At 41.1% G+C, this 25,418-nt stretch overlaps 1 protein-coding gene across 1 annotated transcript; it reads left to right on the forward strand.

The window, feature by feature from the left end:
* Positions 1 to 12,438: 12,438 nt before the first annotated feature.
* shisal1b (shisa like 1b) lies at positions 12,439 to 25,148 on the forward strand (the record flags this gene model as incomplete). Its single annotated transcript, XM_079223678.1, has 4 exons — positions 12,439 to 12,505; positions 15,505 to 15,721; positions 18,692 to 19,006; positions 25,037 to 25,148. Coding segments are annotated over 4 exons (600 nt in total). The 3' UTR covers positions 25,038 to 25,148.
* Between the last annotated feature and the right edge of the window lie 270 nt (positions 25,149 to 25,418).

The raw sequence follows: 25,418 nt of genomic DNA on the forward strand, positions 1-25,418 counted from the left end.
CAGTATGCCTGTGCATGTGCTTACAGCTGTGTGGGTGAGGATTTTAGTGTGTGTGTGTCTTTATTAATATGTGTGAGAGAGAGAGAGAGAGAGAGAGAGAGAGAGAGAGAGGCTGACAGAGGCAGGTTTCTTGACGAAACGTTGCGTTTCCTTTGATGGCGGCATCTCCTCCATATCAGATTCCACCAAACAGATGATAATCTAAAAAGGCCTGTGGAGCGAAACACACACACACACACACACACACACACACACACACACACACACACACACACACACACACACACACACACACACACACACACACTGTCCTTACTCATCAGCTGTAAGCGCTAGCTCTCCCTCCATGTGGCCCCAGTGTACCTCAATGCTGTAACCATTAGTCGCCAGAGGCAGAAAGCCAGCTAACACTTTGTGCCATTATGCTGTCGATGCTAATATCAGTAGCCGGCGCCACGTGGATCCATGCGTTCCGACCCCTCTGGGCGTACTGTTACACTTGTGCAGCAGCCACACAGGTCCAAATTCTATGCTTGTTTGGCGCTGATAAAACAGCCCATTGCATGTTTTTCACAAAATCTAAATGTCAATATCTTGGGGAGCTGCATTTATTTTCCTCCTGTGTGTGTACATTACTTTGAGCGCTGTTGCTGTGTTATTTTTTGAGGGGGGGATGGGGTGTTTTTTTCTTCTTTTTATTGGCATCAGAAAAGCTTTTTCCTCCTTGTGTGTAGTTACTGAAATGAGAGGCCGAAGAAATAATCAAATAAACGAACAAGCTGTTGAAATTCAGACACAGGTTCACCCAGTAGCTGCTTTGAATATTAACGCACGGTTTGCTCTGTGCGTGTGTGTGTGTGTGTGTGTGTGTGTGTGTGTTAACACTTAGGGAATAAAAATTACATCGATTCAGGCTCCTCAGAGGCTTTTGTAGTATTGACCGAGCTGAAACTGTTCCATCACACATGAATAGTCATTCACAAGAGGGAAATGTAATACTTGGGGAAATCAGAAAGTTGGGCCCATTGTGCAAAGTATAGCGTTTATATGCTTATTGTTCATTTCAATCATTTATTGCCGATTGTTCATTTATTGTACATTATGGTTCTTTTTAATGTAATCAGTTCTTACAAATTGCATTTAGGCAGGAAGGTCAGGGGACTTTTCCCGAGGGTGATATTCAAAAAGAGAAAACACAGAGAACAACCATAATATCGACATATTGGCATTTAAATCTTTACGCGTGACCCCACCCTATGCCAATTATCATTAGTTGGTGTCTGACCTATGATCAGAGCAGCTTTTCCACGAGGCCTCCTCTTCGACCTGTGTTTACCCTCCAGTTGATCAGTGTGATATGTGACTATTATGAGAATGATGTTGATCACCTTCACAGACTTCACATGGAAATATTGACTGCTGCTAGTGGTGGTGACTCAATACTAGAAATGGACCCAAACCTGCATTGACTACTTATATTCAGAGTTTAATGTAAATTCACGCGGAATAGAGCGGCTTCCAAATTTAGAAATACACAAATACACTAATACCCACGATGGTAAAATAACCTTACGATAAGAGAAGCTCTGTGTATCTTTATACAAATAATATATATTTTCTATAATGTATGTGCAATATGTTACAGATCTATAGTGTTATATACTGTGGAAACACTTTGTATAAAACAGGTTATTTCCTTTGAGAGCAGTAAACAAAGCCACGTCAAAATAGATGAAGTTCAGACTATTGTGGCAAATGATCGACAGGTTGTTTTTGTCACAATTTCAGCTAGTTTGCCTGCAAACACACATACACACATATTTAGATTTAATATGTGCTCTAACTCCTCATTTAGAGCATCTTACCAGAAGGTATCATGAGTTTAAACTCACTCAGTTATACATATACAGTATGTGTTCGCCTCCAAGGGACATAGAACAATATTCCGAGTTCAACTGTGTATAATGTAACTCCAGTGTTTTTCATAAAAGAATTAGAGTTGAATAAGCGTTACGCCTCCAAGACCTAAGCATCCTAGACTAACTGCTCTCAGCAACATCCACATAAAGCCATTTGTCCGACTGACCTCCCTGACCGAGGTGTTGTAGGAAGAGAGCAGATTCGATTGACAGCGGAGACGCACAGGGAGTGGACGAAGGGTTAAACATCGGTGTCGGACACTAGCTGTAGATTACAGGTGCAGCAGAGCCTCTGTCACTTCAGCTCTGCTGTTCAACGTAGAGAAAAAGCTTTTATCACCAGATAAAAGGAGCATGTCAAGGTAACGGCTTTAATGCATCTATAGCGGCAACAAGAAGTGGCGAGTGAGAAGACTGAAGGAACAGCTGGGCACGCAACCTCTGGTAACTACATGATTTAAGTGATAAGAACTATCTTTATCATGGTGTCAAACTGTTCTTCTTGGCTGGATTGACAATGAAAAATGCTTCTTAGTTCAATTTTAATCTGTGAAAAGTAACAAAATAACCAAATAGCCTAATATTCACAATTTTTTAGCTCAGTTTAGTTTTCTCCTGAGGGAAATATCTGGCTGCTAAAAGCTCCACTTTGTTCACCAGCTAGTCACTAACCTGATCTGTCGGCTGTTTGCGGGTGAGCTAGTGTTTTCACAGGAAACAGAAAACCATGTTTCAGTGGCTCGAGTGAACATAAACAGTGAAGCTGTGGGTCGGAACAAACAATGAGCTGAAATTTGTTATGCAGCTCCGTAAAGTATACCTTTTGAGTTGAGATGATTTTGTGACATTGAGCTGTGTTGTTTTTGTCATATTCACATTATGGTGTGAAGGATTTACTTAAATAACTTAAAAATGCACATGAAACCAAAATAGTGTTGCTGTTTATTTAACATTCCTTTAAAACTGGTGGTGGACATCACCGTTAAAACAGAAGACACGGTGATGCTGCCGTTGGTACGAGGCCGGAAAAGCATTAATGTGGATAAAAGCTGTGTGTGTGTGTCTCTCTGTGGCAGATTGGGCTAGTCAGCTACCGAGGAGACTGCTGCTTCATACTGTAGTCAAATGGCACACGTCAGAAAATCCTCATTACAGGGGTTGTAAACTCAACTGGTGTGTGTGTGTGTGTGTGTATGTGTATATATGAATATTTGTCTATATTGCAGCAGCAAACATATATGTGCTCACCATGCTGACAGATAATGTTATTTAAAGACTCACTATAATCCGTGAGTCATTATGGGCTCAAATGACAGCCATTTTATTACATGGTGAAGAAAAAAAACGACAGACTCTAATCCCTCTTTCCAATAATGACTAATAATTTAAATAGGCACAGTAATCACGTCCACATATTATCAGCTAATAACACCAGGTACCTCTGCTATTGTCCAGTTTCATAATAAAAAAAATGTCATTCCAGTCACATAAATCGGCTTAATTGGAGCTTTTAGCACACATTTATGATATTAGAGCATATTTGAACTCACTAGCATTCAGAGAGCATTTCAGTACATAATAGGAAATGATTATTCAAAGGTGATCTGCCAAAATGATGCAAACTTGAGTTGAGTTCACTCTCCATGGGTCAAAATCAGGACAGCCTCATTAATGAGGTGTCGTCCCACTACGACGGCCAGTCAACCAACACGTCCAGTAATGATCGCTGGAACGGCCTACAAACGCTTCCTTGCTTTTTAAGGTTTTTCTCACAGGCCATTTAAACAGGCTGCCAAAACACCATTAGCATTTGGATGTGGAGCATTGTGGGATATTATCCGCTCTCATCGGAGGTATTCTTGGCAGTACAGTGGGGTCGCTGCCCTAGATGACCTCTTGGACCCTAAGGTGTAAGAGAGCTCTCCTGGTCTCCACAGGACATCTGTCACAGCTATTTCTAGGCTAGACAGTAAGCTGCATGGGGTTTGGTCTGGGGTGTTAAACCTCTTAAGGCTGACTATTGTTCAGGAGGGTTATCTGAGGGGAAACTCACACCCCTCAGATAACTGCGCTGTGAGACACTTTTGGATCCGACACACTCGTAAATGTCACCGTGGATTACTATTTCTATTGATATTTTCAGGGAGTGTCGGTTGACATGAGCAACTTAATACCCTTAAAGGAACAGGGTCATCAAATGATATGTGTAGTAATAAGTTACATCTTGTAGATATATACATTTTTCCAGTCTTTAAATACGATCATATTGTAATCTTAAGGTAAATGCCACTTATACAGTTGAGTCCATTTGTCCTTTGTTTGAGAGTTTGCCTGCAGCCATTTCTCCGCGTATCTGATAAGAGATATTCCTTCTGCGCCATAAATCTATGCACAAAAAATAAAAGGCAAAAACCCCTTTGTATAAATTTCCATCACAAAAAGTAGCATTTCTTATCGTACAATGTCGTGCAAAGTGTGGGACCATACCAAACACAAGCTATAACTCACATCAGTGTTTTTACCATTTAAGGCTTGTTGATTTATTAGTGTTAAATACCGAGAGATAACTGCTGGGTCAGAACATAATTCTTCTGCAAATAGACACCGTGTTTGTTATGTTGCCTCCTAACCATGGTGGTCTGAGTAACCTTGAATATTAACACAGATTCACAAACTGCTGTATTTCAGCAACAGTATTGTCATGCATTGCTGTCCCATTTTTGCCCCATTGATTTTCTCTTTCTTCAATTTCTAAATTCCCACCAGCCTATTTGTCCGCGGGTAGAAGCTATTTTGAATCCAGGGTCAGGCGGAGAATGACGAGGAACGTTTCCAAGAGAAACCAACTGAGCCCAGAGTCGGGTGTTAAAGCAAATCCAAACAAACAATGCTGGTTTGTGTCTGGGAGATAATGTCCTGTCGGTCTGCATCACAGACACCAAATAGTCGTCAGAATGTGTCTCCAAAACCCCGGAGCCAAATCGAGTCCAGTTATTCTCCATGAGTCACAATCCCACAACCAAAGAAAACTGAATTTGAGTGCCAAAGCGGCGATGCGTTGACAGACGAGGTCTCTGCGTCGCCAGGAGCCAGCTCCAACCTTGATGGAGCCATGTGTTGGGCGCTGCAGTGGAGCGATTCCTGGAAGGCTTCCCGTGGCCTTAAAACTGACTTAACTGCGACAGCTATTGTGTCTCAGTGACATTTAGCAGTCAAACTCAACAACAACCAATCCTCAAAGTCGCTTGATCAAAGTAAAATCTAGGAGAGCTGCTGATCAGGGACAGCTAGCTCTGATCAAAGTAGGGCTGCAACGTATGCGTTGAGTTGTTGTTGACTCATTTTCTTTCAACTAATCGATTTACCATGATTTCAGTGCTCGTCAAAAGAGACAGAAGCTATAAGCACTCTGGCTGCTTTTCCTGTTCTTTAATAACAGGTTTTATCCTTTGATACATAATATTGAATATCCTGGTGCAGACCTAATCTGCATTATCTTAAATGGGGCTCCCAAAATGTTCATCCCCCAACTGACTTAGAGACTTTGATTGTATAATGAATTCAACTGATTAGACTCCAGTAGATGTCTCATTAGCCGTCTCTCCCTCACTGCATGCATGTATTTACTGCCAAGCAATACATTCAATTCTCATTTGGTCAAGAATAAGAATAGATGCTCTTGTATCAGCTGCTGGATGGTGCTAATCTCTGGGGTGTTTCTGACGTGTTGTAATTACCCCTTTCTCTCCCTATATGTGGTAAAAAGCTTGAGAAATTGGTGTCAGGTTTCTTTTCCCATCACCTCCATAGTTTTGATACCAGTTGCTCATGCAAGCTGAAATGAGGCTAGTGGAGCTGAAGCTGTAGGAGGTTTATTTCCAGATGGATGCTGATATTGCACTCTGCAGACATATCAACTAAAAGTCCCAAACTATGATGCCATTTCTACCAGGTATGAAGGAATACAATGAAGTTCATCAGAGTTATTATTCTGGTGATATTCAGACAAATACCTGTATTATTTAAAAAATAATCCTTTGTGATGCAAATTGATGATGTCAATTCATCATCAATGTGTGAGACAAAATGAAGCAGGAGGCCGAATGGTTTCCATCAACATGACGGCTCTCAGCAGGTAGAAACTCGGCGAGCCAGCGGCAGATGTAAGTTTGAGTACAGCTCTTCTCTCATCTTCAGCTTGCCTTAAACTAACAAACCATTACCAAGTCAAAAACAGAAACAGACCACCCATGCAGCAAGGTGGCTGCACTGCACAATAGCTGAGCCCAGTATGTTGCCTTCTTGGTCAAACTCTCCACAACAAGCTCCACGGCAACGCTGCTGTGCTTTTCTCCCTTTCAGATCGACTGTATTCATTTCCTGTACACTGCATTGTGGGCGTTAATTAACAGCCGTCACATTCCTCATCATATCTCCTGTGACGTAAACGTCTCCCAAGCAACATCAAGCCACCAGAACAAAACACGTTGCTGCCTCTGGGCTTTATTTAGACTATTTGATCTGGGATATTTATTCAGGTGGGTGATTATATAAACCAAAGAAGAACCTCTGTTCATCAGTCATATTTATGTGTAGCTCTGCAGCTCTCAGCTCTCAGTGATACAGCGCAAATGAATGAGCAGTTATTACCCTGACAGTGCTTCATCAGTATAATGGAAAGATACCCGGCTGTGCCTGTTTGGAGCAAATAAAGGCTCGAAGAAAAAGAAGGAAAAGCGTGGTATATGTTCCCTGAATGAATTAACGTTGCTCTTGCTGCTTTTATCTGTCTAAATGTTTAGATTTTTACTATTTAGATCAATAATATACAATAAAATACATTTAAAATAATGTTAAATACGTCCTATAACTCAGCCTTTCCTTTTTTTCAAAAAATAAATACAAAATGAGTATTTTGGAAAAAAAATGTAAAAGCTTTCAGGGCAATACAACTAAATGTAAGTTCATGGGATGACATTTCTTTCTTACAGACTGCCTGTGTTACATACAATAAATGTAATTTAAAACATGCATCATGCAGCCCAGCATTACATTAAATTATACAGCATATATGTTCTTTACAATAAGGTATAAACTTAATAGTAAATAATATTCCACAGACAGTTAGAGTAAGTTAAATTGCTTTTGACTCGCAGTCAACTTCTTTGGTGGATTCTTATCAGTTCCAGCAGTGGAAAAAGATTTCCCCGTCAGGTGTTTGGTCAATAGTTGTGGAAGGAAAAACATTTTGCAGGGTTATATTAAAGGTTTGTTTTTTGTGTGCATGGTTTATGTTTTAATATTTGTTATGAGGACGTATTATCGACGGCAAATACAAATCTTATGATATTTTGGTGTTTCAACTATACGTTACAAGAATCTCTGGCCTCATGTTACCTTTTTATCAAAAAGATGCCAATGAGATCAACGTAGCAACGCATACAGATTTAAAATGTGTGAATCCTCCTGGATATGGGCAGATATCGTGAGTTTAAGTATCTTTAGCACATCAGGAGGGATTTTTTTTTTAAGAACAGTACATTTCTACGAATTTGAATCCCGCCTTTCACCCTAGATGACGTGCTTGCTGAAATACTGTATGTTTCAAACCCAGCAGGAGAGCTGTATAAAATGACTGGGAAGGTCTTAATATTCATTGTTATTCGACATTGTATTTTTGTGGCGATGAAAGCCATTGGCGGCGCTTACTGTATTTACCAGCCATCCAGTTCACTGCCGCTCTTAACTCATTGACAATCGCGCTGCACACAATTCCCGTCTCTGTGCCAGTGACGATCATTAGACCTTAGCTCTAAATCTCCCGACTTGGAAGTCACATCCTAATGGAGCGCCGTGGGGCCTCTGAGTGAAGCTCTAATGTCATCAAATGTGAATGAAACCCAATTTATTATGATGACAGTCAAAGGGAGCATCAATTAGACGCAGGGCTCGTTGCTGCAGAATACTGATCGGTACTTGGATGCGAGCCCATCAGCAGACCCAGATATGAGTTGCAGTCACTTAGCTAAAGCAGGCTCATTACCCGTGTGAAGTGGGAGTCTCATCTCTAAACTGAACTTCACTCTGGATGCTCACACACTCGTGTGATTTAGGGTGATTGTTAACGCACTTTAACACTGATTAAGACCCGACATACCCATAGAGATATTTGGGTGCACCGAGGAAAACGCAAACCTAATAAAAGTAATATAATAATTATCCACCTACTATCATCCACAGGCACAAAAAAAAAAGGTTATGGAAACACTCAAAAAGAACCGCCTAAATGTTTCACCTAAAAATAAAGTTAAGCTGCAGAGGAAGAGAGAGAAAATTATAATGTCGAGTTCGTGCCTTTACAAACTTGAAAGCCTATCAGATAAAAGACACAGCAGGACAGAAATAAACAGATAAGGGTTTTTAGAAAGCGTACTAAAGTGTCAAAGACTTTGAAGTTAATGTTAGAACAAAAATAAAGTTCTGCTCATGAGATGGGGGCGCTGCGCTGCATATCACCGCATGTAATCTCTAAATAGTCCAAAATCTTCCACTGCACTTTCCCTCATCAAACCTCTGACAGATTTGGGTCTAATGCTCTGCTGTGATGAAAAGTGTGCCGTTACCCTGCTGCAGTAATTGGTCACTTATAATATTTCCTTCTTCTCTCGGGCAACAACCATGTGGACAAATGAACAATTTCTTTGTGCTTTTGATTACCCCGGGAGTGTGTTAATCTTTTAGATATTTCCCCTCATACAGTAGCAGCCTTTACATTTACTCTGAGAGTGGTAACACTGGGTTGTCATGGTCTTTATGTATATTTTAGTTTGATCTCAGACGTAAACAGCAAGTAGCTCCATCTGTGTTGCACGCCAGCTCAGCTGAGCACCGTGTTCTAGTTTCAGTCCCAGGGAGCTCTGCACTGGGCACTACGTTGTGTATTTACAGTACATGTTCTGCTCCACTACCATCAGGCTCATTACACAAACCCCTTCACATTCACTTCTCCTTTGCAAACAAGCCTCGCACCGTGATGAAGTAAACCTTGCCCGCACCGCACAAAGAGCGATGTGACAATGATGTGACTCCATGTGACTGAAGAAATAACACCACTGTCAGAGACGACATGCAGTAGAGAGGAATAGGAGTCGGTTCGCAGGGGGACTTGATAGGATGGGAATCCCTCGTTGTCATCTGACAGTACACTGAAGCTTTCACTAGGAGTAAAGAGAGGGAAGAAACATACAAAAATGCCACTCTAACAAGCCTCCTGGGACCCTTAGCTGCCTGGCTTTCTGAACAGCGAACAGCTTGTCTGATCAAAATGTTTTAAAGGACTCCAGCAGAAACCGCCTGCTGTGCTCCACGTATACGCATTCTGTCCATACGGTGCATAGGAACTGCTTTGTACATCGGGTTGGGCACGTGCCACCATCAGCCCGTGCTGTTTGGATTACGTAAGAAACATGGCAACAAGTAGGAGCTGGAACAGGTAGAGCGACAGTAACTAACAAAGCAACTGACAGGGAAGGGGATTCTCCAAAGGGTTCAAGCATCTTTAGTTTCCTCCAATACATTTGTTTATCCACGGAGGCTCAATTGAACAGGCACGTTTTTTTTCAGTAATGCTTGTCTTCACAAAATATTTATAACCAGCTATATATATAGCTGGTTATAAATATGTTGTGATATATATCCCTTATATCCTTGTCATTACGGGTCTTCTTGGTTCCGAGGAACAGAATTCAAATGAGATTTTTGTCATATAGGATCCCATCGTTTTGCTTCAGGTCTCAGGTCCGTGTGTCAGTATGTGCAAAGCGGATACGTTATCACATTTCATCATGTGATGATTCCAAATCTTTTGAAGGCCGTTTGTTAAACGGTGTTGCACCATCATTATTCTCCGGCCCACTCAGGTCAGTCTTTAATTTGGAAGTCTGCATCACCCAATATTTCTGAACCTGTCAAGTTGCCAGCCAAGCCTGTTTTCTGCATGGATTAGCCATGTGTGCAAAGCTGTGAAAGCTGTGAAAATTGTCAAGTGCTTCTTCTTTCTCTATATTCTTCACAGCCAACCTGAAGCTCACCGATCAACTCTGTATTGGCAGCTTTAAAGGCTGTGTTCTTTCAAAAAGAGATGTTCCTATACCATTATTTCCTGTCCTGTCTCCGTAACAAAACAAACTAATACAAATATACATGCATGTTGTGAGTTGCACATGCACAGGATATAAGAATCGGGTAGCAAGTAACACATATTGTAGTTCTTGTGCAGCAAAAATTAGCTGATAAGTTGATATCCGATCAGTGACTGATTGAAAAAACACTTCCCACGCTCCATAACAGAGGCAATGAAGGTGGCTACCTGTGTGCGACCTGTAGACACTAAGTAGCTTGTAGCTGATCTCTTGCACCATTTATCCCCTCACGTGACTGCATTTCTGACCTGGTTAACGAAGAGTGAAAAGTGAAGCCTCAAAACAAAACGTTCCTCCCGAGAGTTTCGCCTAAACAGCTTGCAAAAAGTTCAAGAAAAAAAGATGATGCAATGATGCAACATTAAACTGGATGTGATCCGCCATTACATTCTTGTTCATCACAAGAGAAAAGTAGAACATTGATGCTGTTTTACACTTGTTGTTGTTGCTTCTTATATGTGCTTTCTATTCAGCTGTCAGCCTCTCAATTATTCAGGACTTTTCTTTTTTTTTTACACTTTTCATGTAGTTTCTACAGAGAATAACTTGTTTTTGCACAAGCTTGCAGCTCAAGCCCTCGGCGGTCTTGGAGTCATTTTCAAAGGCAGATTCTGGTACTTCACTTCATTTTATGGCTTGAGTAGCAAATACCATATTTCACAAACCATTTTAACATATGACTTGGTATAACACTTGTGTAGATAGCTTTGATGACTTTGATTTCAGCCACCCTGAAATTGAGACTATCCATTATCATCCAGCTCAACCTAGGTGACTCTGTCACATGTGGCTGCTACTGATAAGCGCGTCAAAGTCACATTACCTTTGTAAAACCACTACTAAATGCAAATGGTTCATTGCCAGAGTTTGTAATAAATTATCATAAACATCACCTTTAACTTATTCATGAATCGTTTATGTGTCATTTTCTCTGGTACTATTAAAGGAATACATTTTCCAAAGAACAGGAGGAATAAGCATGGCTAAGCACAATGTGATGCCACTCCATTAATCTCCATAAGCATCAGTGGACGGATGACAGACGTTTGAATGGTAACTCTACAGTGACAGAAGAAGAGTTCACGAACTTCCACGATGCACCGTTTTCAAGTAAACTGCTCCGTCAGCAGTTCTGCAATCAAAACTCTGTAAACTGTGCTGAAGGAGCGAGTTCCTCTAACTCATTAAATATTTGATAAAAGCAACACTTAGTCTAAGAACACCATCATTTAGTGCACTTGTAGCGTTTTTATTTTTTACTGCTAAGCATCGTTATATAATCAGGTATCTGCTGGCTTGTGTTTTTTTTTATCTCGGCTCTAAATGGGAGAAACTGATAAATTAGAATGATTTCAATTAAACATGCGCAAGATAAATATATGTAGAAGCTCTGTCTTTACTATTTTAGGTTGCTGATATAATGCATCAGTAAGCATTATGTGTTCTTCCAGGGAAATGGAGTCAAACAGCAAAATATGTGCATAATTAGTGCTTCACTTAATCATTATGTTTAATTGTATGGTCTCGAATTTCCAGACATTTAATCATTAAATGGTATTTCATTCCTTTATTATTGGAAGCTTTATTCTCCATATGTTGATTTCTAAGTTTCCTTGAAGGCAGATTTCTTTTTTTTGCTTGTTCTTCTCACCTGCTGTGGAAAAGCAGTTTGATGAATGCTAAATTACACGCTCAGAAATTACAGACTTGTAAATTAAAGTAAATATAATTCTTATTATCAATTGTTTGTAAAACAACAAAAACAATTAATTGATTATCAAGTAGTTGCTGAGGTCAGTCCACTAAATCGATTAATCAAAGTATTTCAGCTCAATGGCTTATAATTCCTTATTTTTGCCTCAACATTTACTAAAATACATTTATAAGAAGTTCCCCACCCTTCTGAAATAACAGCATCATGTGCAAACATTTCTCCTGTCAAAAAACGGAAAAACTGTTGTCACAATAGGAATTTCGCCCAGAGTGCCAATTTCAATTCTAATTGATGCCCAAGCCATCCTATTATATAAACCTGAAGACAGATTTGGGAAGGCATCATTGGAGCTCAGTGCCAGACAAGCTGTCCACACAGTAGGGTGGAACTTCCTTAAATACGAATAAAATCTCTTAATCTTTCCTCTCTCTGCTTGTCTTGTTCCCATCAGGAGTCCTGACGCCCAGCAGCAGCCATGTGAGAGGATCTGTCAACAAGCAGAGGATGCCCACGCCCAGCTAAAGCAGAGACACCCCCTTCCCTCCATCCCTCCATCCCTCCCTACCTCTCGCTCCCTCCCTTCTTCCCACATGAGGACGAGAAGATGACTATCACCAGCCGGCAGTCCTTCAATGTCCTGACGGTCATCTTCCTCTTGCTGTCCACTGCAGGTCTGCAAAGTTTAGTGTGTGCTTATCAGTGAGTCTGCCTGTCTGGCCCTTGAAAAGTATATTTCCTCCAGAAACTCATATAGGAGTTTCAGGGTGTTCTCATATTATATAGGCATGCTCAAAGTGGTTTCTATAAACTGTGGATGCTCAGAAATGTCTGTCTCAGTCCTCATTAGTGCCATGAACTAAATACAGGAAACAACCCCAAAAGACAGCTTTTATGGCTAGAAGGAGATACATGTTGACATCTGATGGCCAGAAGATAAGTCAAAGACACTCAACATCAAGGGACTAAAAAAACATTCCTTGCCAAAGTGCACTTGGCAGGAAAAGCTCTGAACCTCAAGGTGCTCTGTAAATGAGGGCATTATAACCCCAACAGATACAAAGAGAAGAGCCCAGCCAACACATATCTCTGAGACATATACATTATGCACAAGGGAAAAGATGCCAACTCAAGTTTTACAATGCCAAAATAGGGGATGGATGCAGAAACCCGCTGCCACAGAAACAGGAGCACAGAGCAGGTTGGAATAAATGTAAAACCCATAATAATCAGCAGAGTGACTTTTTAACTCAAACACTTCAAATCCATTGCAATCAACTGATGAAAGGGACTTTACATCTAACCTTTAACTTAAATCACGATTTTTAAAGAATAATTATATTGTCAATCATTTATTTTGATTATTCCTAAAGTACTTGCAATGTAGTCGGTGATATAGCCAGGTGATATTGATAGTAGAGCTGCAACTATGTAATATCAATTATTATCAATCTGGCCTTTTTCTGATAAATCTACATTTTGGTCAGCAAAAATTGTTTGAAATTACCATTTAAATGTCCTAAAGTTACATAATCAAGTTTGTTTTGTTCAACCAACGATCAAAGACAAAAATAAAAATAGCTGAAACTTACCCCCGAAAAGCTACAGCACCAGCGAATATTTGGCATTTTTGCCTGATAAATGATCGATTTAGTGCCACAATTGTTTTGTTCTATTGATAAGCTGTTGGCATGTATTGTGTTGTTTCAGAAGAAGGATGACAACCCGTGGGTCTGAGCGTAGCCATGAATAAATAAATATGATGTTCGAACGCCGACTGATGCTCAGATGTTGCTCGTGGTGAGGGAATGGGGGAGGGAGCCATGGTAGTGTTCAGACCGCAGATTGTTTACATGCTGCAACGCTAGAGCCAGGCTGTTAACTGTATCCTAAATTTCAAGAGGTGTTAATGAAATTAGGCAGGTGGGTGTGTTTACAACTGTTTGGTTTCCAGAACCAGCTGTTGTTCATTTGAGAAGCCGGAGACTTCCCCTCTACTCTCTTCTTTCCAAACCTTTAAGTCGTTAAAGGACTTTACGGTCCACTTCCAATGTCGAGGGCGTCTGTTTCCTCATTGCCAGTTCATGCACCTACAAACTGCTGCCCCCTCCCTTACATGCAAGGTGTTGTGGGATATCGCGAGTTGATTGCCGAACCACGGTACTGTCAATGCAAAGGTCAAATGAAGAATTTTATATAAACCACCCTTCTCTTCTAATCCGGCACCGCTTCACTGCACAGACTCAGTTCTGCTTCGGGTTGTTAGAGGGAAGATGGCCGGCCACACCGAGCTCATTATAACCTGAAAGAGCTGTCTCCTTTCAAATGCTGATCCATCGCTGCCTGAGATTACTGAAAGACTTCTATCACCCCGCATCAAAAGTGGATATTGAACTAAATCACAGCGACAACACTTTTACTGCCAGATTTGTAAGCTGCACTGATGAAAGGAAACATACAAGATAAAGACAAATCATTTACAATAGAACTAATCTGGATGAACTTCACATGAAATTGCCTAATTTAATTCACGCTTAGAAGAAGGAGAATGATGAAGCAAAAGAAATCAAAGAGGCTAATTTATTACAAAATCGCCAAACGATGTACTAAATAGAGCCAGACTGGTATATCAGCATGGCTGTTTTGGTACCCAAGAATTGCATCAGCGAATAGCATATGTTGTACTAAAGAAATGGTTATTTAAGATGTGTCACCTTTACATAGTCTGGTCCATCAGAAAGAGAAAACAAGTTCATTTATCAACTGTAAAATGTCTCGGTACAGATATTGGTCATAATTCTGGGCTGCAAATATTCAGGAGTATTTTTTAGAAATTCTTCTTTTCAATTGGTCTTATTTATATTTATGTTTTCAGACAACTCCTCTGTTGTTTTAAAATGTGCTATTTGAGTTGTTTCTATGGTGAAACAAGCAAAAATAATCACATTACTATGATGTGTGGCATGTTTTGTGTTATCTGTGTTATTCGTATGTTGTTTCTCTGAAACTCACTGTTATTGTTGCCAATATTTGCCAGATTAATAATTTCAAGGAGGCTTTTCCTTATTAAATAGTTGGAAAATAAATGTGATACTGATGCGTTATGAAGGCATTGAGGCCCCATAAACTGACACTAATCATATCTGGTTCATTTCTCTGACAAATTGATGATTTATTATTATCAGATGGAGTCTCAGCTGCTGCTGAAGTAAATTGCCAGATTCTACAATGAAAACAATATTGCTTTGTTTCCCTTTTGTGGCAGCAAAGATGCGCAGATGTATCGTCTCCTAAAGCAGTACAGACTTTAATGCACAGTTGCAGATGGATGATGGACGTAAATGAGCCTGAGTACTATTAGTATCACATGTCTTTGCATTGCTCAATAATAAACGCAGTAGTCTTATCAGCAAGTATCACTCCAACTGCCAAAAAGAAGTACGACTGACGAAACAAATTATGTAACCGGTCTGAGGAGCATGTTTGGTGTTTCCATCCAGAAGCACTTACACTATTGTTTATGACCTAATACTCAATGTTTCTGGGTTGATGAGCTTTTGCCATGAACGCTTCACTGAGTGTTTGTGTGCTTCTCTCCCGCTGTACAAAAAAACTAGCTGTCTGACATTTCTCAGTCAATTTTACACCAATTTTGTCTTCCACAAAACTGCAGCCCTCTCCGCTCATTACCGAGTGTGTGAACCCTACTCGGACCACAGAGGGGGCTACCACTTCGGCTTTCACTGCCCTCGCCTCACAGACAACCTCAAGACCTACATGTACTGCTGCCACCACAACAACACCGCCTTCAAATACTGCTGCAACGAAACAGAGTTCCAGATTGTCATGCAGATCAACATCACCACCACCTCAGATGGTTATGCACACAAGTAAGTACAAAAATGACTGACATTTTACCTTATTTGACCTCTTTACACACCTGAATCTGTACCAGTACGAGTAATTAGTCTTATTTATCCTGGTTTAATTTGACATCTAATACATAATAAAATACAAATGTTAAAATTCCATTATTATCTATATCAACACTGTTCTTAAGCAACCCATCGTGTAGAACAACTTCAAATGTTCTACTCACCAGGAGTGGCAGCCCTGATGAGGATACTACACAATAAATCATAATGCTCTAGCACACAAAAAAGACTAGAAGGGCAACAGACAGTTTGAAGAGTTTACCAAAAAGGTAAATACTGTGTCAATGTGTAAACACTGTGAAATTCACACACATTAAGTTCATTATTTACTGAGGGCTTTCTAGGTCACAGAAGACCTAGAAAGCCCTCAGAGTGCTGCATACCTTCGCCAAGGCTGCGACTCTAAATGTGTTACTGTGAAAACAGACATTTCAGTCAGCATTTGGATCCATATAAAAATACTTGATGATGGACAGTCAGTTCTGTTGATGTTGGAGAATAATTCAATCCATGGGTGGATTATGAAACGGGTCCAGCAGGCACAGACCCATGAGCCCAAGGGTTAGAGAATGTTTGGCATTTTTGCAAAATTTTTGCTTGAAAAATGATTAAGCAATAAACAAAATAGTTATTTTTTGGTCAATCGACTAATTGTTGCAGCTGTAAAGGATATCTACGTGTATACCCTTATGGTTCAGAAGCAGTGGGCTGAAATATTATGTGCTTCATTGCCTGCGCTCTCCACATCAAAAGGTACTCGGCTCTTCTTTGGCCCGTTATGGAACTTCCCACCACATTGCATTGGAAGCTGTTTAATAGTTCTTAAGTTATGCTGCAAAACAAAAACAAATGGGACCAATGCATAACCTCCGTGGCTCAGTGGAGGTAATTAGGGATGAAATAGGTTGTGCTGATTCTCGAGCGGAGTTTTATGGGAACAGCTATGGTGAAACAAAGAGTTTCAGCGATGACATTTCCTCAGATCAGATGAAAACAGCTGCTTATAGTCTGCGTGCTCACAAACGCTTCGCTCCCTCGACAGTATTGCACTCATTGACACCATTTGCCTCTTACTCAGAGGGTTTGTTGACATTGATCCACACCTACAGAGGCATTCAACCCACCACAGAGAAGAGCAGATGATTGAAGCAGTAGTTGTGTAGTGAGTGGGACGCCGCCACACGATAGCTCACGAAAGCAAGTGTTAAGTGCTGGCTATTATATTGAGTATCACTATCATATCCTATCATGCAGGAGTACAGATGCAAGAAGTACAGTACTTTTTAGCATTATTAATAGCAAACTACGTTACACGTACCGATTTACAACACGGAGTAGTACACATACGCATGACTACACATTTATGCGCTGCAGCATAAACAGGTTTCAGCTGAGTGAGGGACAAAAATGAGCCTCTTGTTCAGTGGGAGCTCTCCGCTCTCTGTACTAATGCCCTCCCAGCATGCCTCTGCCCCTGGTGGTTCACACTGCCCTGCAGCAGGGCATGATATTTCATTTTAGTGTCAGATGGCCTCTTTTATCGCGGCTCACTGGGCGATAGGACTGCGGGTCTGATATTTACCACTGTCCAAGCGAGTTAAACTGGCCATAATTCTGCTCTCTACTCACACTGCATGGGTAAAATGGTAATATAGTTTGAGATTTACAGATCAATGTAAAACTAAAGGCGTTGGTCCTCTGAGGGTTTCACGAGTCAGTGCTCTGTAGCATATAGCTCACCATGTAGTTACAGAATAGCTGGAATGATGCGGAGCCGGAATAGAAATTACATTCTAGAAAAGCAACTGTAACAACAAGAAACCTTTGACAGATAATCAATTGCTTGTGCGTTCCTACTCTGAAGAAGCTGTGTTGAATATTTAATAACATTTGTTTTAGTTGTGTGGTCACGATCGATCTCTCAGAGGACCGCACATGTTGTTGTTTTCTTACCTCCAGGTGGACTCAAGTATAGCATGTTGCCTCCACACATTACCTGAGTAGAAACACAAACTCAGTTGTTGGTTAAATGTCTCAAACATAGAGGTGAAGAAAGGCAATTGCAGTTCCGGATACAATTAGATTTGAGTGCAGTAGTGGCATTCGCCTGCCTAACAGATGTTCGTTTTAAAGTCATTTATGTAGATACATATCCCAAGGCCACATCGTTTTCAGAAATAAGTGGATTCGCTTGATCAACTGAACTGGAAGCACTTAGGCATCACTTATTTTGTGAGGGATTCAATCAATGCAGTCAAACAAATTGCAAATTGTGCCGAAATGACATAAAAGATGGTTTCCCTCCACATAAATCTCTATTTTGAAATATCCTGCTTTGTCTTTGTCTCTCAGAGTTATAATAATATGCTTTCAGCTCCGTAGAAACAAAGACATTGCACCAGATATGTAGTATCCCTGATTTGGCAAAATGCCGCCTCTCAAATTTCTCATGTAGCTATTTTTTGCTGATTTACCTTGCTGCACTTTATGGATGTGGGTGGGCAAAACGAAAGTTACAAAGTGCCACATTAAATCCAGCTGGATCATGTAATACATGAAGAAAATGTATGACTAAAAAGTAGGAGCACAGATTTTCGAAGGCACCGCGGAGGAGCAAATGGATTAAAAATGTGTATCGTGCTAATGAAATGTGTTGTAAAATTTAAGAAGCAGGAAACGGAACAGATGGAGGGCTTCTTAATCATTTTTCGTTCTGTTTATTTAACCAGTTTTTATCTAGGGAGGATTTGATGAACGTCTTGGTCCACGTGAACAGAAAACATTCACACCTGGCAGCTCCCTCATAGCTGAAATTTAAGGGCCTAGCTGAAGGGTATCTGGATGGTAGCTCTGAGCATGCCAGAGTGTTTATCATCATCTTTCTCAGATTACACTGCTAATACTCATAGTTTGTCTCTCACGCAGTAATTATACAGCCCTGGTCGGCGTGTGGATCTACGGCTTCTTCGTCTTGGTGCTGCTGGCGCTGGACTTTCTCTACTACTCAGCCATAAACTACGAGCTGTGCCGGGTTTACCTGGAGAAATGGGGTCTGGGAGGACGCTGGCTGAAGAAGGCTCGCAGTCAGTGGCACAGGTCCATGCCGGAGGAGAGCGAAGCCCAGGCTCCAGCCCAGCCCGCGGTCCCTAGCCACTTGCCTAGCCACTACCAGCCCAGACACAGCCTCAGAGGAGAGAGCCACAGCCCCACACTCCTGCCCTACAACACATCCACCGCATGGTGAGTCACTGTCCGGCACATGGCGACCGCCAACCGGCAGTTTGGCACGCATGTCTACTGTAAAGCATCACGAAGCGTGAACTAATGTTCACGTCACAAATCACTTGGGTAACCACAGCTGGTGTCTTACCGGAGATATCTCAATGGCAGCGCCGGCAGTGTGCAAATACTAATTTATACATTACAGACAGGAAACTGGAAAAGACTGTTGGGATTGTAGATCAGTTCAATGGGCAATGATGATGTATCTTTAATTTAAGTGATTATAGTCAAATCCATTTTATTTAGAAAGCCAAATATGACACCCACCAACCTTAAACCCTTAATTTAGATACAGTATAGACACACATACAAATAAAAAGATTGAGCACAGCGCCAGACTCCATTTAAAAGCTACATTGCTTGGCTGCAACCTACCAGTCACATGGCAACTTAGGAAGCAATTCTGCCTTGTGTGCTCTGATTCATTTGTCATGCAGTTAACACGCCAACCTCAACTCCAGGTGTTTGTCACTGTTTTATAATAATAGGAGTAACGGGCAAACCAGCTTTAAAAGTGACGTATTTTCTTTTTAAATAAGTGCTGTGTGGTAGATCTTGTGGATCTTGGAAAATATTTTGCGAAAAAATACTTTAAAGAAACGTAAGTGGCAGAATTAGATTAGCTAACAAGCTATTATCTGTTGAAGTTCTTTTAGAGCACATATAAAAACTGAAGACCTCCAAAAGGCGACCGATACATTTCATTTAGCTGACGCTTTGATTCAAAGCGACTTACAATAAGTGCATTCAACCATGAGTACAAACTCAGAGAACAACAAGAATTAAGAAAGTGCAATTTCTCAAAGAAAGCAAAACTACAAAGTGCTATAAGTAAGTGCCATTTAAGTGCTACTAAAGTGCTTATAAAGTGCAGTAAGATTTGTTGCACAACCATGCTGATTATTACAAACCATGATTTGTTCTACTTTGATGGGCATATTATAGCGCAGACTCTTGCTGGAATAGAATAGTGTAACAGATACTAATAACTTCAAATGTCCCTATAAGAAATGTTTTTTTCCCCACATTTCTTTTTTAACACAGGTTCTCTCTGCGTCTCGTTTTCTTGTGTTGTTCTTTCTTTGCACTCAGTGTTTTGTCACGTAGAGAGAGCAACATAGCAGGGAAACAGTGTTTCCAACAGGGCAAACTACAGCATTTCCGGCATACCTTTCCCGAGTCAACATAGATGAAGCTCAAACATCAGGCTCCCTGTTTACTTGCAATCCTTATTAAGAGTGCAGTGTGCACACGAAGATACACACAGGACACAAACACACATGTTTACTGCCTACCAATGATATTGCTAAATATGTCCCTGTCAGAGTCGGTATTGCTTAGTCAAAGGGAAACCATACATTAAGAAAGATTGTTTACGAGTGATTTGCTGTGATTCTTCCTTCCACTCACTAATGTATAATTTTCTGCAAAGCATCTGATCTGTGTTTGTCTTTTAACTCAAAATACGGTAGCCGAACTCTGTCTCAACATCAACTTCTTTTTAAAAAGAGAAATTGGGGTTTTCAGTCTGACCAGCTCATTAGGGAGCTTTCAATATTAATGAATAGAAAAGAACAGAATAATGTGAAAGCTGCACTGCCCGCCCGAGGCCCCTAACTCTTATTTAACCTGAACGATTCGACTCTGAGACACATAAGAAACCTTTCATGGAGTTCCTGTGGAAAAAAAACACCATCTGCTGTCCTTTCAGTTTATCTTGTTAATAGCGCTGAGAGCAGTCACAGGAGTCTCAAGGTGTGTTGGGCTGCGTGCGACTGTTGTTAGAACATACAAGGTGATTTACATAACAGCCGCGGGGAACTTATTCTTTCGGCAGCCATTGCTCAGACTTTCATAATAAAGCTACACACTCATAGAGCACAGTCTGAACAAACCTACATTTCTGTGCAGTCCATTTTTCATGCAGTTCTTCGTCTCCGACACTGCAACCTATCTGTCTAACTCAGAGTCTCTCGCTTGAGGTAGATATCTCTCTCGGGTCATGATAATTTAATGTGGGCAGAGGTTTGACAAATGCCTTTGAGAAGCAGCGTTGACTGTGCGAGCCATAGATAGGAGAGCTGGGATGCTGCAGAAGGATCCTGGGGCTGCTCTGCTGGTTGAAACATTGTTAACTTGCACTGGACATACCTAGGGAGCCTCCTCGTTAGACATGACGTCAGTTCAATATGATAGGACTCATCAATCCTAGACATACAAGGTTGACCTGCACTGGAAGCGCTCCAGCTTTAAGCTTTAAGAAAAATGTTTTAACTTTTTAAAAAACTAAAAACTTAAAAAAAAAAATAATAATAATTTAACTTTAGAAAAATGTGCAAAATGCTCCTTGACAAAGTGGGCGTACAAAACGAGAGCATGCTAAATTCATGGTAATTCATGCTGATGATGACTGATGGGAAAAGCTTCAGAATGGATAATCTTCTGTATTTTTTTTTCTTCAGTTTTGTTTTCTTAAAGGTCAGGAGCTATGAATATTCTTTGATAATCAATCAAATCAGTACAAAAAAAATGAAAATGACAGATGCCGGGAGCTAAATTCAGTCACACAACATTTCTGAGGCAAGAGTAGAATAGCTTGTTTGCACTTCTCACAATCTAGACAATCTAGTGAGCTTTGTTAAATGTGTTAAGAAACCACGGCTGATACCGTATGTATACCACAGCTGATGTTGCACACACAGTGCGTCATCAGATGGCCCAGAGTTTATTCGTGGTCATACAGATATTTATCCCCAGAGAAGTTAAAGGGTAATATCTCAGAAAACTGGGTCCAGTTAGTTGAACATCTGTTCGCCTAATGTTAATAAATAGAGATGGGGTCAAATCCCGCATCTGCCGCAGCAGCATCTAAAAACAACCCAGTCGTGCAGCAAGTCAGGAATCCAGCCCAAATGGTCAGTGCACCGGAGCAATCCTCACAGCAAGTCAAAGTATCAAACTATTTCCCAACATGCAGAGATCTTTTTCTCCGGAAAAAGTGCAGCTTGGCATTCAGCGTGTCGTCATATTGTTTACCATATCGCCACGTGAGCAGACTGGTATGCTGCAGATCTGCTGGGGGCTCAGTGTGGGCGGCCTGGGAAACTGTTACTTTCTCTGTGTGGATACCCTTTATTGAACTCTCCTGCATGCGAAAAACAACAGGTCTGCCAAGGCAGACAGTATAGATTCTTACTTGCCAACTTTCTATTGCTGCCATTACACAGGTTAGACCCAGCAGAGTTTCAGTAATTAAGTAGATGTCTTCTTATTTTTAATATAACAATACATTTAGATTGCATGGACCCAGTAATAGAGGTGAAATGCAGCCCCCTATTTATTTGGAGCATGTGGCTACACATTACACGATGCACCATTTAAACTGGACGCTATAAAGTGCTCATCAGCATTAAAGCCCTGATTGGTTGTCCACTCGTACATATCACATTAAAGGACATTCAAACTTTGGCCAGGTTCCCAGTTTGTGCCAACCCTCTTTGTCCAGTATTCAGACTCTAGCAATTCGTGGTTGTGGGAAGCAGAAGCAGAAGCAGCATCTGGATATCTTGACACCAGAAGACAGTTTTTTTAAGGAGCTGGCGATGAGCATCTCCTATATTGTCCCTTATTTTACATCCTTGTGTAGTGTGCCTGACACTCTCCTCTCTCAGAACTGCGAGAACTATCTGATCTGCTGCTGTCGTTTCAGTCTGGCTTTATTGCATATATTTTGCATAAATTGAGTTTGTCTTTAGTCAGTGTTGATCAAGACTTGCCGTGCATATATAGCTGTGCGATCAAGGTTAAACAGGCTTCTTTGCCCATGTTTGGTGTCAAAATAAAAAATATGAGCTGTCCAGAATACCCTTCCTCTCGTCCAATTAGACCTCCTGTGACCCTAAAGGATTAGTGGGTATAACTAATGGATGGATGGATGATTCAACCTTGGTTTAATGTATGCTTAGCATAAATAAAAGAGGGTGAAATGAGATGTTGGGCAATATCAAGTGGCACCACTGTACATCAACAGACACTTGGTGATTCATAAATGACTTGGCACCCAGTTGCAGCAGTAACAACCCACTCACTCAAACTGGGCTCTCTGAGCTTTAGTGGATGGAGCCATCCGGGTGAGGTGGCATCTGTCACCACATTCACCTGACTCATGGCCGATCGTAACACCGTGCCTTACAGTCAGACCTCAGTGACTCAGCGCTATCACACAGTAACGGCGTCTCCACCACTCCGCTAAGTCTGTGTGTAACATCACTTTGGTCGTAGCTATCCATCCCTAACACCAACACTCAAACGCCTGCAGGTCTGTCTGCCGAGGGAATGACACTTGGTAAATGGTGAATGGACTTGTACTCATGCTTTTCTAGTCTTCTGACCGCTCTAAGCGCTTCAACGCGCCATGCCATTCACACATGCATACACTGATGGCAGGGGCTGCCCATGCAAGGTGCCACCTTCGCATCAGGACTCAATCACATTCATACCCAAACATACACCGAAGGCACAGCATTCGGAAGCAATTCGGAGTTAAGTGTCTTGCCCAAGGACACATCGACATAAGCTAGCGGAACCAGGGATCGAGCCGATTGTCCTTCTGATTGAAGGACGACCCGCTCTGTCACTGAGCCACACAGTTAGCTCCACTCGGGAAGCTGAAACAGCATTTCACATCTTTTTTTTTCACACCAATTTTTTTCCTTTTTCTGTCAGAGTATGATCAAAGCCGAGCTGTGTCTCCTGCATATTCACGTCCATCTTTGAACTCAGTGGTTGGCTTTCTGTGGTAATAATAGAACATTATGAAATTATTCCTGGCTTGTCTGTCCACAGAGCAGCGTGCCAAGACCTTGTCCAATTAAAGCAACATTCTCCATGTGGTGTGAGTTAATTAACATCATAGATGCTACAAAGGCAGCCAGGCACAGAGTTCTGCTGTGGGCTAAAAGGAAAGAGCAGGAGAATAGGTTTAACTCCTTGAGAGTTGTAGAATTACTTTTGGCATTGCCATGAGCAAGTGAGGCAGCAGCAATTCTATTCCTGGGCTGTTTATGATCTTTTATTAGATCTGGTGACATACATTAACTTCTGCAAACTGCATTTGGGTCATTTTCTCAAGAGTGCAATAGAATAACCTTCAAGTGGAAACTTTTATTTTACAGTCAAAAATGTAGTTGCATTATTTTGGGTAGCAGAAATGACTGGGATGTGAATCACAGAGTTGGGGTGGGCTGAAAGTATTTACAAGAAATGTAAAAGTGTTCTGTAAATCTAATTACTTTTTGAATAGCAGAGCTGCAGTTTTATTGGTCTTTGTGTTTTCGGGCCTTGAGATGATTCTTAAGCCAATATCAGGCCTATATAAAGATCAATGTGGATCATTAAGCACACACATCATGATCTGAGACAGTTTCAGTCATGCAGCTAAAAGCAAAAAAAAAAAATTCTAAAGAGCTCATGAAGCAACTCAGTGGAATTTGATGACGTGGTCGGGTTTTAAAATGGCAGTTGGAGCATACAAGGCAATAATACCCCCTTTGTTCCTTTTTAATCCAATTCTTAAAAGTTTCCATTCAGTTTGATCCATTTGTATGATGCCTTTGAAATGTGTACGCATGTATGTGTGTGATCCTAAAACATCTGTTCTTCATTTGCTTGGTTTCCTTGAAGCGTGGTTGTATGTCAATTGCATGCTATTGTATTTTGATGCTATTAAATGATAATTACTTTTGGGAATTTCACTCATATTGGTTAGAAAATTATCGTCAACCAAACGCATTCAGATCTGGTAATTAAAACCAGAAACAAGACCAAAAACAGAACGAGAACTGGTCCCAGCATCTGACCCCAGAGACCATCCCTTAAGAAACAGGAATTATGTCACATAACATCCAAACCATGCAACTCCCACAACTGAGAGATGTGATAATTTGTTTTGTCTAGATTGCTCAATTATCTGCATTTCTCTCTCTACAGAATGATTCTGCAAGTGGACCAACCGAAGAGTAGCAACACCTTGTTTCCTTACATGGTGCAGAGGAGAGGTCCCACAGATGCCCCCTCTCTGGACCACAGACACAAACACCAGTGGTGGGCTAGCCATACTGTAGTAGTTAGAAGAGACTACAGCCCTTTCCTAATGAGCACAAAACACCTATGGACCGACAGAAGCACGCCGACATGGCATTTAGAAACCCCGCTGAACAAAGGCTGCCAGGAGAGACAGAGGACTGTACTGCTGCTGCTGCTGCAGCAGAGGAGCGACACATTGGACGGCTCACAGCTTTTCAGTGAGCCTCAGAAAAGACTGCCACGGCCCGGAGTACCCCAAAAAGATCCGAGCTGAACTGGATGAACT

This window comes from Taurulus bubalis (assembly GCF_910589615.1).
Source record: "Taurulus bubalis genome assembly, chromosome: 9".
NCBI lineage: Eukaryota > Metazoa > Chordata > Actinopteri > Perciformes > Cottidae > Taurulus > Taurulus bubalis.